At 45.0% G+C, this 16,107-nt stretch overlaps 1 protein-coding gene across 1 annotated transcript in view; it reads right to left on the bottom strand.

The window, feature by feature from the left end:
• The window catches only part of LOC124025800 (receptor tyrosine-protein kinase erbB-4-like), a gene marked incomplete at its 3' end in the record, with an annotated part of 68,679 nt that extends 56,266 nt beyond the window's left edge, over positions 1-12,413 (bottom strand). The window contains exons 1-2 of the mRNA XM_046339127.1: positions 12,406-12,413; positions 7,053-7,185 (exon numbers count right to left, since the gene is read on the bottom strand). Coding sequence (XP_046195083.1) covers positions 7,053-7,185; positions 12,406-12,413 — 141 coding nt within the window. The remainder of the gene's footprint in view (positions 1-7,052; positions 7,186-12,405) is intronic.
• Between the last annotated feature and the right edge of the window lie 3,694 nt (positions 12,414-16,107).

Genomic DNA, 16,107 nt, shown 5'->3' with positions numbered 1-16,107 from the left:
GAGAGAGGAGATATAGGAGGAGATATAGAGAGAGAGGAGATATAAGAGGAGATAGAGAGAGAGGAGATATAGGAGGAGATATAGAGAGAGAGGAGATATAAGAGGAGATAGAGAGAGGAGATATAGGAGGAGATATAGAGAGGAGATATAGAGAGAGAGGAGATATAAGAGGAGATAGAGAGAGGAGATATAGAGGCGATAGAGAGAGGAGATAGAGAGAGAGAGGAGATATAGGAGGAGATATAGAGGAGAGAGAGGAGATATAGGAGGAGATATAGAGAGGAGAGAGAGGAGATATAAGAGGAGATAGAGAGAGAGGAGATATAAGAGGAGATAGAGGAGATAGAGAGGAGATAGAGAGAGGAGAGAGAGAGGAGATATAAGAGGAGATATAGAGGAGATATAGGAGGAGATATAGAGAGAGGAGGAGATAGAGAGGAGATATAGAGAGGAGATATAGAGAGGAGATATAGAGAGGAGATATAGAGAGGAGATATAGAGAGAGGAGATATAGAGAGGAGATATAGGAGGAGATATAGAGAGAGAGAGGAGATATAGAGAGGAGATATAGGAGGAGATAGAGAGGAGATATAGGAGGAGGAGAGAGGAGATATAGAGGAGATATAGAGAGAGAGGAGGATATAGAGAGAGAGGAGATATAGAGAGGAGATATAGAGAGATATAGAGGAGATATAAGAGGAGATAGAGAGAGGAGATATAGGAGGAGATATAGAGAGGAGATATAGGAGGAGATATAGAGAGAGAGGAGATATAGAGAGGAGATATAGAGAGAGAGGAGATATAGGGAGGAGATATAGAGAGAGGAGATATAAGAGGAGATATAGAGAGAGGAGATATAGGAGGAGATATAGAGAGGAGATATAGGAGGAGATATAGAGAGGAGATATAGGAGGAGATATAGAGAGGAGATATAGGAGGAGATATAGAGGAGATATAGGAGATATAGAGAGAGGAGATATAGGAGGAGATATAGAGAGAGGAGATATAGGAGGAGATATAGAGAGGAGATATAGGAGGAGATATAGAGAGAGGAGATATAGGAGGAGATATAGAGAGGAGATATAGGAGGAGATAGAGAGAGGAGATATAGGAGGAGATATAGAGAGGAGAGAGGAGATATAGAGAGGAGATATAGAGAGGAGATATAGAGGAGATATAGAGAGAGAGGAGATATAGGAGGAGATATAGAGAGAGGAGATATAAGAGGAGATAGAGAGAGAGAGAGGAGATATAGGAGGAGATATAGAGGAGATATAAGAGGAGATATAGAGAGAGGAGATATAGGAGATATAGAGAGAGGAGATATAAGAGGAGATATAGAGAGAGGAGAGGAGGAGATATAGAGAGAGGAGATATAAGAGGAGATATAGAGAGAGGAGATATAGGAGGAGATATAGAGAGAGGAGATATAAGAGGAGATATAGAGAGGAGATATAGAGGAGGAGATATAGAGAGGAGATATAGGAGGAGATATAGAGAGAGGAGATATAAGAGGAGATATAGAGAGAGAGGAGATATAGGAGGAGATATAGAGAGGAGAGGAGATATAGAGAGGAGATATAGGAGGAGATATAGAGAGAGGAGATATAAGAGGAGATAGAGAGGAGATATAGGAGGAGATATAGAGAGAGGAGATATAGGAGGAGATATAGAGAGAGAGAGAGATATAGATAGGAGATATAGAGAGGAGATAGAGAGAGGAGATATAGGAGGAGATATAGAGAGAGAGATATAAGAGGAGATAGAGAGAGGAGATATAGGAGGAGATATAGAGAGAGGAGATATAGAGAGGAGAGATAGAGAGAGATATAGAGAGAGGAGATATAGGAGGAGATATAGAGAGAGAGGAGATATAAGAGGAGATAGAGATAGAGAGAGGAGATATAGGAGGAGATATAGAGAGAGAGGAGATATAAGAGGAGATAGAGAGAGAGGAGATATAGAGAGAGGAGATATAGGAGGAGATAGAGAGAGAGGAGATATAGGAGGAGATATAGAGAGAGAGAGGAGATATAAGAGGAGATATAGAGAGAGGAGATATAGAGAGAGGAGATATAGGAGGAGATATAGAGAGAGAGGAGATATAAGAGGAGATAGAGAGAGAGGAGATATAGAGAGAGGAGATATAGAGAGAGGAGATATAGGAGGAGATATAGAGAGAGGAGATATAGGAGGAGATATAGAGAGAGGAGATATAGAGAGAGGAGATATAGAGAGAGGAGATATAGGAGGAGATATAGAGAGAGGAGATATAAGAGGAGATAGAGAGAGAGGAGATATAGAGAGGAGATATAGAGAGGAGATATAGGAGGAGATATAGAGAGGAGATATAGGAGGAGATATAGAGAGAGGAGATATAGGAGAGATAGAGAGAGAGAGGAGATATAAGAGGAGATATAGAGAGAGGAGATATAGGAGGAGATATAGAGAGGAGATATAGGAGGAGATATAGAGAGGAGATATAGGAGGAGATATAGAGGGAGATATAGAGAGAGGAGATATAGGAGGAGATATAGAGAGAGGAGATATAAGAGGAGATAGAGAGAGAGGAGATATAGAGAGGAGATATAGAGAGGAGATATAGAGAGGAGATATAGGAGGAGATATAGAGAGAGGAGATATAAGAGGAGATAGAGAGAGAGGAGATATAGGAGGAGATATAGAGAGAGGAGATATAGGAGGAGATATAGAGAGAGGAGATATAGGAGGAGATATAGAGAGAGGAGATATAGGAGGAGATATAGAGAGAGGAGATATAGGAGGAGATATAGAGAGGAGATATAGGAGGAGATATAGAGAGAGGAGATATAAGAGGAGATATAGAGAGGAGATATAAGAGGAGATAGAGAGAGAGATATAGAGAGAGGAGATATAGAGAGGAGATATAGAGAGGAGATATAGGAGGAGATAGAGAGAGGAGATATAGAGAGGAGATATAGGAGGAGATATAGAGAGAGGAGATATAAGAGGAGATAGAGAGAGAGAGAGGAGATATAGGAGGAGATATAGAGAGAGAGGAGATATAAGAGGAGATAGAGAGAGAGGAGATATAGAGAGGAGATATAGGAGGAGATATAGAGAGAGGAGATATAGGAGGAGATATAGAGAGAGAGGAGATATAAGAGGAGATATAGAGAGAGGAGATATAGAGAGAGGAGATATAGGAGGAGATATAGAGAGAGAGGAGATATAAGAGGAGATAGAGAGAGAGGAGATATAGAGAGAGGAGATATAGAGGAGATATAGGAGGAGATATAGAGAGGAGATATAGAGGAGATATAGAGAGAGGAGATATAGAGAGAGGAGATATAGGAGAGATATAGAGAGAGGAGATATAAGAGGAGATAGAGAGAGGAGATATAGAGGAGATATAGAGAGGAGATAGGAGGAGATATAGAGAGAGGAGATATAGGAGGAGATATAGAGAGAGGAGATATAGGAGGAGATATAGAGAGAGAGAGGAGATATAAGAGGAGATATAGAGAGAGGAGATATAGGAGGAGATATAGAGAGGAGATATAGGAGGAGATATAGAGAGAGGAGATATAGGAGGAGATATAGAGAGAGGAGATATAGAGAGAGGAGATATAGGAGGAGATATAGAGAGAGAGAGGAGATAGAGAGAGAGAGAGAGGAGATATAGAGAGAGGAGATATAGAGAGAGGATATAGAGAGAGGAGATATAGGAGGAGAGAGGAGATATAGGAGGAGATATAGAGAGAGGAGATATAGATATAGAGGAGATATAGGAGGAGAGAGAGAGGAGATATAGGAGGAGATATAGAGAGAGGAGATATAGGAGGAGATATAGAGAGAGGAGATATAGGAGGAGATATAGAGAGAGGAGATATAGGAGGAGATATAGAGAGAGGAGATATAAGAGGAGATATAGAGAGAGAGGAGATAGAGAGTGAGAGAGAAGCATAGCCTTGCTATTGAGAAAGACCGTCGTAGGCAGACATTGCTCCCAAGAGAAGACAGGTTATGGGCACACTGCCCACAAAATGAGGTGGAAACTCTCTCTCTCTCTCTCTCTCTCTCTCTCTCTCTCTCTCTCTCTCTCTCTCTCTCTCTCTCTCTCTCTCTCTCTCTCTCTCTCTCTCTCACACTCTCTCACACTCTCACACTCTCACTCTCCCTCCCTCCCTCTCTCCCTCTCTCCCTCTCTCACACACACTCTCTCTTTCTCACTCTCTCTCTCTCTCTCTCTCTCCTCTCTCTCTCTCTCTCTCTCTCTCTCTCCTTTCAACCAATCAGAGAGGAGAAGGGCAGCTGGACAGCATAGCACATCAAAAACCCTCCTTTCAACCAATCAGAGAGGAGAAGGGCTGCTGGACAGCATAGCACATCAAAAACCCTCCTTTCAACCAATCAGAGAGGAGAAGGGCAGCTGGACAGCATAGCACATCAAAAACCCTCCTTTCAACCAATCAGAGAGGAGAAGGGCTGCTGGACAGCATAGCACATCAAAAACCCATCTTTCAACCAATCAGAGAGGAGAAGGGCTGCTGGACAGCATAGCACATCAAAAACCCTCCTTTCAACCAATCAGAGAGGAGAAGGGCTGCTGGACAGCATAGCACATCAAAAACCCTCCTTTCAACCAATCAGAGAGGAGAAGGGCTGCTGGACAGCATAGCACATCAAAAACCCTCCTTTCAACCAATCAGAGAGGAGAAGGGCTGCTGGACAGCATAGCACATCAAAAACCCTCCTTTCAACCAATCAGAGAGGAGAAGGGCTGCTGGACAGCATATCACATCAAAAACCCTCCTTTCAACCAATCAGAGAGGAGAAGGGCTGCTGGACAGCATAGCACATCAAAAACAATGTGCAGTTTCCATGAAGTGTCATCAAGTAGGGGAGGAGGGGGAGGAGGGGAGTTGGGGGGAGGAGGGGAGGTGGGGAGGAGGGGAGTTGGGGAGGAGGTGGGGAGTTGGGGAGGGGGGAGTTGGGGGAGTGGGGAGGGGAGTTGGGGAGGAGGAGGTGGGGAGGCGGGGAGTTGGGGAGTTGGGGAGGAGGGGAGGGGTGGGGAGGCGGGGAGTTGGGGAGTTGGGGAGTGGGAGAGGTGGGGAGGTGGGGAGTGGGAGAGGTGGGAGTGGGAGAGGTGGGGAGGTGGGGAGTGGGAGAGGTGGGGAGTGGGGGAGGTGGGGAGGTGGGGAGGTGGGGAGGTGGGGAGTGGGAGAGGTGGGGAGGTGGGGAGTGGGAGAAGTGGGGAGGTGGGAGAGGTGGGGAGGTGGGGAGGGGAGTGGGGAGGTGGGGAGGTGGGGAGGTGGGGAGAGAGGTGGGGAGGTGGGAAGGTGGGGAGGTGGGAGAGGTGGGGAGGTGGGGAGTGGGAGAGGTGGGGAGTGGGAGAGGTGGGGAGTGGGAGAGGTGGGGAGGGGGGTGGGGGTGGGGAGGTGGGGAGGGAGAGGTGGGGAGGGGGAGTGGGAGAGGTGGGGAGGGAGGTGGGGAGTGGGGAGGTGGGGGAGGTGGGGAGTGGGAGGTAGGGAGGTGGGGAGTGGGAGAGGTGGGGAGTGGGGAGTGGGAGGTGGGGAGGTGGGGAGGTGGGGAGTGGGAGAGGTGGGGAGGTGGGGAGGTGGGTTGTGGGGAGAGTGGGGAGGTGGGGAGTGGGGAGGTGGGGAGTGGGGAGGTGGGGAGGTGGGGAGTGGGGAGGTGGGAGGTGGGGAGGTGGGGGAGGTGGGGGTGGGGAGGTGGGGAGGTGGGGAGTGGGAGAGGTGGGGAGGTGGGGAGTGGGGAGGTGGGGAGTGGGAGAGGTGGGGAGGTGGGGAGTGGGAGAGGTGGGGAGGTGGGGAGTGGGAGAGGTGGGGAGGTGGGGAGTGGGAGGTGGGGAGGTGGGGGTGGGGAGGTGGGGAGGTGGGAGTGGGGAGGTGGGGAGGTGGGGAGGTGGGGAGTGGGGAGAGGTGGGGAGGTGGGGAGGTGGGTAGTGGGAGAGGTGGGGAGGTGGGAGAGGTGGGGAGGTGGGGAGGTGGGGGGAGGTGGGGAGGTGGGGAGGTGGGAAGTGGGAGAGGTGGGGAGTGGGGAGGTGGGGAGGTGGGGAGTGGGAGAGGTGGGGAGTGGGGGAGGTGGGGAGGTGGGGAGTGGGAGAGGTGGGGAGTGGGAGAGGTGGGGAGGTGGGGAGTGGGAGAGGTGGAGAGTGGGAGAGGTGGGGAGTGGGAGAGGTGGGGAGTGGGTATGTATTCAAAGTGTATGTGTTAGGGTCATAGGGTGTGTGTGTGTTTGTGTGTCCATCTGTGTGTGTGTTTAGGTGGGCTTGGCAGACTGGGCAGTAGTCCCAGATCGTCATCCCCTCTGACCCTATTTCTACCCCCCCACCACAATAAGATCCAAGATCATGGAAATGAATGAGTGTGTCCACTCAGACTCTCCCTTGCCAGAGGAAGACTGATTGAGATGGATGTGTGTGTTCTTCCATCAGCCTCTCTGTGCTGCAGCGTTGTGGGACTGCAGCAGGCGGGGCAGTAAACTGACAGCTGTCTATAACACTGTGGTTTCACCTGTAAATGATCCTAACGCTCCCCGACAGCTCCTACTTTGGAATGGAACTGGGAGGCCAGGTCAACTGCGGGCGTACACACTAACAAGTGAACGCACACACACATCCCCTCCAATGAATACCAAGCGTACTCTCCAGTCTAGTAATACATCCCTGCAACTTCATCTCAATGCTCCAACAATGAGAGATGGACATCATGTTGAGGTAGTTGTATACTTTATGGATCAGTTAAATATTCTGTCCAGGGTTTAGCAAGCTAAGGTGTGGAGTTAACAGTTTGGAAGACTCCATTTTGACACAGTGCACTATGATGTGTAGAGTACATGTGCAGCACAAGGTGTACTGTATCTTGTTCAACACCATGTCAGGGTTTTACAGAGATCGTATCCTTTTCAGAAATACATCAAGTACATGTTGTGAAATCCTTCACATCATGTCCACTCTTAACCCCGCACCAATATAGTAATGTAATGTCTAATTCCCTGAGCTGATTGGTTGAGTCACAATGAACCCAGGATGACCCTTGACCCTTCACCTCTGTCTCCAGGAAGCGGCGCAGAGCCCTCTTCTTCTTGATGCTCTTACGGCGCACGTAGACCGCCACGCTCAGCGCCACGATGACGATGACAAACAGAGCACCGATCACCCCGGCCGCAATGAGGGGCGTCCTGCAGACAGAGTAAGAGACAGGCCCGTATGTCACCAACATGTATGGCTCCATTATGGAACTGTGTGTGTGTGTGTGTGTGTGTGTGTGTGTGTGTGTGTGTGTGTGTGTGTGTGTGTGTGTGTGTGTGTGTGTGTGTGTGTGTGTGTGTGTGTGTGTGTGTGTGTGTGTGTGTGTGTGTGTGTGTGTGTGTGTGTGTGTGTGTGTGTGTGTGTGTGTGTGTGTGTGTGTGTGTGTGTGTGTGTGTGTGTGTGTGTGTCATGTCCATGTCCATGTCCCGTAGCTCCTCAGACAAGACAACAATTCCACCAGTGGGTCCTATCTGATCTGAGTCTCTCCTCTCCTGTATCATTATACATCATTAAGTAATGTGTATCATCATACATCATTAAGTACTATGTATCATTTCTTAACAGGTTTTTTTAATACCTCCAACAGGTTTTTTAAATATCTCCAACAGGTTTTCTTAATACCTCCAACAGGTTTTTTTAATACCTCCAACAGGTTTTTTAAATATCTCCAACAGGTTTTTTAATATCTCCAACAGGTTTTTTAATACCTCCAACAGGTTTTTTTTATACCTCCAACAGGTTTTTTTAATATCTCCAACAGGTTTTCTTAATATCTCCAACATGTTTTTTTAATATCTCCAACAGGTTTTTTTAATACCTCCAACAGGTTTTTTTAATATCTCCAACAGGTTTTTTTAATACCTCCAACAGGTTTTTTTAATACCTCCAACATGTTTTTTAATACCTCCAACAGGTTTTTAAATATCTCCAACAGGTTTTTTTAATACCTCCAACAGGTTTTTTAATACCTCCAACAGGTTTTTTTAATATCTCCAACAGGTTTTTTTAATACCTCCAACAGGTTTTTTAATATCTCCAACAGGTTTTTTTAATATCTCCAACAGGTTTTTTATATCTCCAACAGGTTTTTTAATATTGTCACGCCTTGGTCAATATGTTTTGTGTTTTCGTTATATATTTTGGTCAGGCCAGGGTGTGACATGGGTTTATGTGTTGGGTTCGTATTGGGGTTTTATTAGCATTGGGATTGTGTATGATTAGGGGTGTGTCTAGTTAGGCTTGGCTGCCTGAGGCGGTTCTCAATTGGAGTCAGGTGATTCTCGTTGTCTCGGATTGGGAACCGTATTTAGGTAGCCTGAGTTCGCTTTGTATTTTGTGGGTGTTTGTACCTGTCTCTGTGTTGTAGTCACCAGATAGGCTGTAATTAGTTTCACGTTTCGTTTGTTGTTTTCGTATTTCAGTTATTTCATGTACCGTCATATCTTTTTTTAAAGTCATGAGTAACCTACGCGCTGCATTTTGGTCCGACTCTCTTCTTACAACAGACGAACGTCGTTACAAATATCTCCAACAGGTTTTTTTAATACCTCCAACAGGTTTTTTAATATCTCCAACAGGTTTTTTTAATATCTCCAACAGGTTTTTTAAATATCTCCAACAGGTTTTTTTAATACCTCCAACAGGTTTTTTAATATCTCCAACAGCTTTTTTAATGCCTCCAACAGGTTTTTTTTAATACCTCCAACAGCTTTTTTTAATACCTCCAACAGGTTTTTTAATACCTCCAACAGGTTTTTTTAATACCTCCAACAGGTTTTTTAATACCTCCAACAGCTTTTTTTAATACCTCCAACAGCTTTTTTAATACCTCCAACAGCGTTTTTTAATACCTCCAACAGCTTTTTTTTAATACCTCCAACAGCTTTTTTTAATACCTCCAACAGGTTTTTTTAATGCCTCCAACAGGTTTTTTTAATACCTCCAACAGCTTTTTTTAATACCTCCAACAGGTTTTTTAATACCTCCAACAGCTTTTTTAATGCCTCCAACAGGTTTTTTTTAATACCTCCAACAGCTTTTTTTAATACCTCCAACAGGTTTTTTAATACCTCCAACAGGTTTTTTTAATACCTCCAACAGGTTTTTTAATACCTCCAACAGCTTTTTTTAATACCTCCAACAGGTTTTTTAATACCTCCAACAGCTTTTTTTAATACCTCCAACAGGTTTTTTTAATACCTCCAACACGTTTTCCTTTAAATGTCCTCTCTTATACATGAACTCTTTCCTTCCCTCCCTCTATCCCTCTATCTTTCCTTCCCCCCCACCCTCTATCCCTCCCTCTTTCCTTCCCTCCCTCCCTCTATCCCCCTATCCTTCCCTCACTCTTTCCTTCCCTCCTTCCCTCTATCCCTCTATCCTTCCCTCCCTCTTTCCTTCCCTCCCTCCCTCTATCCCTCTATCCTTCCCTCCCTCTTTCCTTCCCTCCCTCTTTCCTTCCCTCCCTCTATCCTTCCCTCCCTCTTTCCTTCCCTCCCTCTATCCTTCCCTCCCTCTATCCTTCCCTCCCTCTTTCCTTCCCTCCCTCTTTCCTTCCCTCCCTCTTTCCTTCCCTCCCTCCCTCTATCCCTCTATCCTTCCTTCCCTCCATTTCCTTCCCTTCCCTCCCTCCCTCTATCCCTCTGTCCTTCCTTCCCTCCCTCTTTCCTTCCCTCCTTCCCTCTATCCATCTATCCTTCCTTCCCTCCCTCTTTCCTTCCCTCATTCCCTCTATCCCTCTATCCTTCCCTCCCTCCCTCTATCCCTCTATCCTTCCTTCTCTCGCTCTTTCCTCTACCCTCCCTCTATTCCTCTATCCTTCCCTCCCTCTTTCCTTCCCTCCCTCTCTCTATTCCTCTATCCTTCCCTCCCTCTTTCCTTCCCTCCCTCTCTCTATTCCTCTATCCTTACCTCCCTCTTTCCTTCCCTCCCTCTTTCCTTCCCTCCCTCTATCCCTCTGTCCTTCCTTCCCTCCCTCTTTCCTTCCCTCCCTCTATACCTCTATCCCTCTTTACTTCCCTCCCTCCCTCCCTCTATCCCTCTATCCTTCCTTGCCTCCCTCTTTCCTTCCCTCCCTCTCTCTATCCCTCTGTCCTTCCATCCCTCTTCCCTTCCCCACTTTAGGCTACCCAACACCCTTGTTCCCCAAGGTAGGCCTTGCGGAACATTTTGCACCTGAGTCAAGGACCAGAGAAACAACTCTACTAGTGATTGAAGACATTAAGAGGCAATTGGAAGACTCATGTTCCAAGCAGCAGACGGGAGCATGTGGATACTAGGGTCCTCTGCTGGGTTGTCAAAGAGCGGGGTTCAGAACCATTGATTTTTTGCGGTCCTCAAAAAAGGAGCTTGAAATTTACAGAGAGGCAAGACCAGATATAATGAGATATATGGGGCATGTTGTAAACAGAGAGGCAAGACCAGATATAATGAGATATATGGGGCATGTTGAGGATAGAGAGGCAAGACCAGATATAATGAGATATATGGGGCATGTTGAGGATAGAGAGGCAAGACCAGATATAATGAGATATATGGGGCATGTTGTAAACAGAGAGGCAAGACCAGATATAATGAGATATATGGGGCATGTTGTAAACATGTTGAGATAGAGGCAAGACCAGAGAATGAGATATATGGGGCATGTTGAGGATAGAGAGGAGACCAGATATAATGGGGCATGTTGTAAACAGAGAGGCAAGACCAGATATAATGAGATATATGGGGCATGTTGAGGATAGAGAGGCAAGACCAGATATAATGAGATATATGGGGCATGTTGTAAACAGAGAGGCAAGACCAGATATAATATATGAGATATATGGGGCATGTTGTAAACAGAGAGAGGCAAGACCAGATATAATGAGATATATGGGGCATGTTGAGGATAGAGAGGCAAGACCAGATATAATGAGATATATGGGGCATGTTGAGGATAGAGAGGCAAGACCAGATATAATGAGATATATGGGGCATGTTGTAAACAGAGAGGCAAGACCAGATATAATGAGATATATGGGGCATGTTGTAAACAGAGAGGCAAGACCAGATATAATGAGATATATGGGGCATGTTGAGGATAGAGAGGCAAGACCAGATATAATGAGATATATGGGGCATGTTGAGGATAGAGAGGCAAGACCAGATATAATGAGATATATGGGGCATGTTGAGGCTAGAGAGGCAAGACCAGATATAATGAGATATATGAGGCATGTTGTAAACAGAGAGGCAAGACCAGATATAATGAGATATATGGGGCATGTTGTAAACAGAGAGGCAAGACCAGATATAATGAGATATATGGGGCATGTTGAGGATAGAGAGGCAAGACCAGATATAATGAGATGGGGCATGTTGAGGATAGAGAGGCAAGACCAGATATAATGAGATATATGGGGCATGTTGTAAACAGAGAGGCAAGACCAGATATAATGAGATATATGGGGCATGTTGTAAACAGAGAGGCAAGACCAGATATAATGAGATATATGGGGCATGTTTAGAGAGGCAAGACCAGATATAATGAGATATATGGGGCAGTAAACAGAGGCAAGACCAGATATAATGAGATATATGGGGCATGTTGTAAACAGAGAGGCAAGACCAGATATAATGAGATATATGGGGCATGTTGAGGATAGAGAGGCAAGACCAGATATAATGAGATATATGGGGCATGTTGTAAACAGAGAGGCAAGACCAGATATAATGAGATATATGGGGCATGTTGAGGATAGAGAGGCAAGACCAGATATAATGAGATATATGGGGCATGTTGTAAACAGAGAGGCAAGACCAGATATAATGAGATATATGGGGCATGTTGAGGATAGAGAGGCAAGACCAGATATAATGAGATATATGGGGCATGTTGTAAACCGAGAGGCAAGACCAGATATAATGAGATATATGGGGCATGTTGAGGATAGTGAGGCAAGAGTTTAAATTGGAGAACAGAAAAGGAGAGAGACAGAGAAAGAGAGAGGGAGAGAGGGAGAGAGTGAGAGGGAGAGAAAAAGAGAGAAAGAGAGAGGGGGAAGATAATTAATTGATAGAGAGAGAGAGAGAGAGAGAGAGAGAGAGAGAGAGAGAGAGAGAGAGAGAGAGAGAGAGAGAGAGAGAGAGAGAGAGAGAGAGAGAGAGAGAGAGAGAGAGAGTGAATTGAGAGAGAGCGAGAGAGAGATACTCATGGGCATAGGAGCCTAGAGGGGCCTAGAGAGAGAGAGAGAGAGAGAGAGAGAGAGGTGAAACCTGAGACAGTGAGTCAGAGAGTTATAGCGAGAATAAAGAGAGAGGTTCTAGTGATAGAGACTGAGTCTGATGTCAAAGCAGTGAAAGCCCAGCGGACACTGTGATGATCATCTTACCTGTCCATCATTCCAACACAGTCTTGGAGCCGAGGCCCAACGCAGCTGAGGAGAGAATCATCAGTAGTCAGCTTACAGAAACACTTCAGTAACCTCAACAATAAGCATCCACCAACTCTTTACAAAGTGTGCACATACTATGAACAAATTCCATCACGCATAAACATGAATAACCAATTGATAAGCACTTCTAATAGCTGGTTGATGAAAGTCATTATTGAGTGAACATAACAAGCTATACGTGAACATAGCTCAACGGTCCAAGACTGTCAACCTACTTAGTAAGAGAGACATAACGAGGGGATGAAGTCCTGACCAGCTACTGAGAGGTAGAGATGATACAGACTATGGAGGTGTATAACAGCCAGCCAGCCAGCCAGCCAGCCAGCCAGCCAGCCAGCCAGCCAGCCAGCCAGCCAGACAGACAGACAGACAGACAGACAGACAGACAGACAGACAGACAGACAGACAGACAGACAGACAGACAGACAGACAGACAGACAGACAGACAGACAGACAGACAGACAGACAGAATGACAAACTGACAGCCAGAAAGACTGACAGACAGAAAGACTGACAGACAGGCAGACAGACAGGTAGACAGGCAGACAGAAAGACTGACAGACAGGCAGACAGAAAGAGAAAGAGATAGAGAGGCAGACAGAAAGAAATAGTCTTTCTGTCTGTCAGTCTGCCTGTCTGCCTGTCTGCCTGTCTGTCAGTCTTTCTGTCTGTCAGTCTGCCTGTCTGTTTGTCTGTCAGTCTGTCAGTCTTTCTGGCAGACAGCTAGACAGGCAGACAGGTAGACAGGCAGACAGAAAGACTGACAGTCTGTGGACTGATTAAAACAAGGCCATTGGGCTTCTCTCTCATTATCTATAACACATTTAAAGAGGATTGTAATCAGCCTCTGACACAAAGACAGTCAGAGTCTGAGACAGAGCGAATTACACAGCTAATTAAGAGGAGCTGCCTTGGAATCCCATTCAAAGTCTGCCTCGCTCCAGAAATGAAGAAACGGCCCCCAACAGCTAATTAGCAGACAATTAGTGTATCCGGTCTATGGCTCGTTGCTGTTTGTGATATGATAATTCTTCTAGTGTGCCAAGTTTGTAAACATCCGGATTGATCAGCTAATTTAGTCACACACCAAAGACAGCAAGTCTCAGACCACCCATGTATGTATCAGAGAGGCATCTGGAGTATGACTGTTTAGTAATTTAGCTCATAATAAATATGATTATATGGACTGCTGTGGTCCTGATTCTAGATCAGTTTAATAAATATGATTACATGGACTGGTGTGGTTCTGATTCTAGATCAGTGTAATAAATATGATTATATGGACTGGTGTGGTTCTGATTCTAGAATCAGTGTAATAAATATGATTATATGGACTGGTGTGGTTCTGATTCTAGATCAGTGTAATAAATATGATTATATGGCCTGGTGTGGGTCTGATTCTAGATCAGTTTAATAAATATGATTATATGGACTGGTGTGGTTCTGATTCTAGAATCAGTTTAATAAATATGATTATATGGACTGGTGTGGTTCTGATTCTAGATCAGTTTAATAAATAGGATTATATGGCCTGGTGTGGTTCTGATTCTAGATCAGTTTAATAAATAGGATTATATGGCCTGGTGTGGTTCTGATTCTAGATCAGTGTAATACATATGATTATATGGACTGGTGTGGTTCTGATTCTAGATCAGTTTAATAAATATGATTATATGGACTGGTGTGGTTCTGATTCTAGATCAGTTTAATAAATATGATTATATGGACTGGTGTGGTTCTGATTCTAGATCAGTTTAATAAATATGATTATATGGACTGGTGTGGTTCTGATTCTAGATCAGTGTAATAAATATGATTATATGGACTGGTGTGGTTCTGATTCTAGATCAGTGTAATAAATATGATTATATGGACTGGTGTGGTTCTGATTCTAGATCAGTGTAATAAATATGATTATATGGACTGGTGTGGTTCTGATTCTAGATCAGTGTAATAAATATGATTATATGGACTGGTGTGGTTCTGATTCTAGATCAGTGTAATAAATATGATTATATGGCCTGGTGTGGTTCTGATTCTAGATCAGTTTAATAAATATGATTATATGGACTGGTGTGGTTCTGATTCTAGATCAGTTTAATAAATATGATTATATGGCCTGGTGTGGTTCTGATTCTAGATCAGTGTAATAAATATGATTATATGGCCTGGTGTGGTTCTGATTCTAGATCAGTGTAATAAATATGATTATATGGCCTGGTGTGGTTCTGATTCTAGATCTAAGGTGGTGTGTGTATCACTTTTCTTCAGTTGAATTCTGCCATTACATGCAGTGTGATGATGTAGACCTTTGCTGCATCTCCTTTGTTCTAAGACCCCCTTTGCTATGAATCCCCTAAATAAGATCTGGTGCAACCAATTACCTTCAGATGTCACATAATTAGTTAAATAAAGTCTACCTGTGTGCAATCTAAGTGTCACATGATCTGTCACATGATCTCAGTATATATACACCTATTCTGAAAGGCCCCAGAGTCTGCAACACCACTAAGCAAGTGGCACCACCAAGCAAGCGGCACCATGAAGACCAAGGAGCTCTCCAAACAGGTCAGGGATGAAGTTGTGGGGAAGTATAGATCAGGGTTGGGTTATAAAAACATATCCGAAACTTTGAACATGGGCACCATTAAATCCATTATTAAAGAATGGAAAGAATATGGCACCACAACAAACCTGCCAACCGGCCGCCCACCAAAACTCACGGACCAGGCAAGGAGGGCATTAATCAGAGGCAACAAAGAGACCAAAGATAACCCTGAAGGAGCTGCAAAGCTTGGAGTATCTGTCCATAGGACCACTTTAAGCCGTACACTCCACAGAGCTGGGCTTTAGGGAAGAGTGGCAAGAAAAACAACATTGCTTAAAGAAAAAAATTAGCAAACACATTTCTCGGGGTCTCCCACATGCCTTTTGAATTAATTGAGAGAGAGAGAGAGAGAGAGAGAGAGAGCAGAGAGAGAGAGAGAGAGAGAGCAGCAGAGACAGAGAGAGAGAGAGAGAGAGAGAGAGAGAGAGAGAGAGAGCATCTGTCCTTTCTCTCTCCCACTCTCGCTCTCTCTGTCTTTCTTCTTTCCTTGGGTAGCGGTCTGGGAAGTGGAGGGCTGAGTCACTGCCTGTATCCAAAATAGCACCATATTTCCTTTATAGCGCACTACTTCTTGGGTTAATGTTTATAGAAGTCCGTTTCTGATTTTAAAAGTCCCACCAGGACACCTTTTGATGGATTCTGCTTGTATGACATTACTTATGACGACTTCAAACAAACTATTTCAGATTTCAAAGAGATGAGAAGTATGGATATAAAAAGTTTCCATTAAATATGCGCCACATCTCTCTCTCTATATATATATATATCCCCCCCCCTCTCCTCGCACCCCTGGGTGCAGTTGGCGTGGCAGGGTGACACTTGTTGGCCTCGGCGTATTTGAAGATGGTGAAGCTGTTGGTGCCTTGGAGGCCGTCGGGGCACTTTTCCACACAGTTGGGCCTGTCTTTTGGAGTGGAGACAGGTCACACATTGGATCTGACCCTGAGAGGTAGAGTGGGAGAGAGATGGAAGAGGAGGAGGAGGAGGAGGAGGAGGAGGAGGAGGAGGAGGAGGAGGAGGAGGAGGAGGAG

This window comes from Oncorhynchus gorbuscha, unplaced genomic scaffold, assembly GCF_021184085.1.
Source record: "Oncorhynchus gorbuscha isolate QuinsamMale2020 ecotype Even-year unplaced genomic scaffold, OgorEven_v1.0 Un_scaffold_2452, whole genome shotgun sequence".
Classification (NCBI taxonomy): Eukaryota; Metazoa; Chordata; class Actinopteri; order Salmoniformes; family Salmonidae; genus Oncorhynchus; species Oncorhynchus gorbuscha.
The sequence above is the reverse complement of the archived record's forward strand: the minus strand, read 5'-3'. Positions and strand labels throughout refer to the sequence as shown.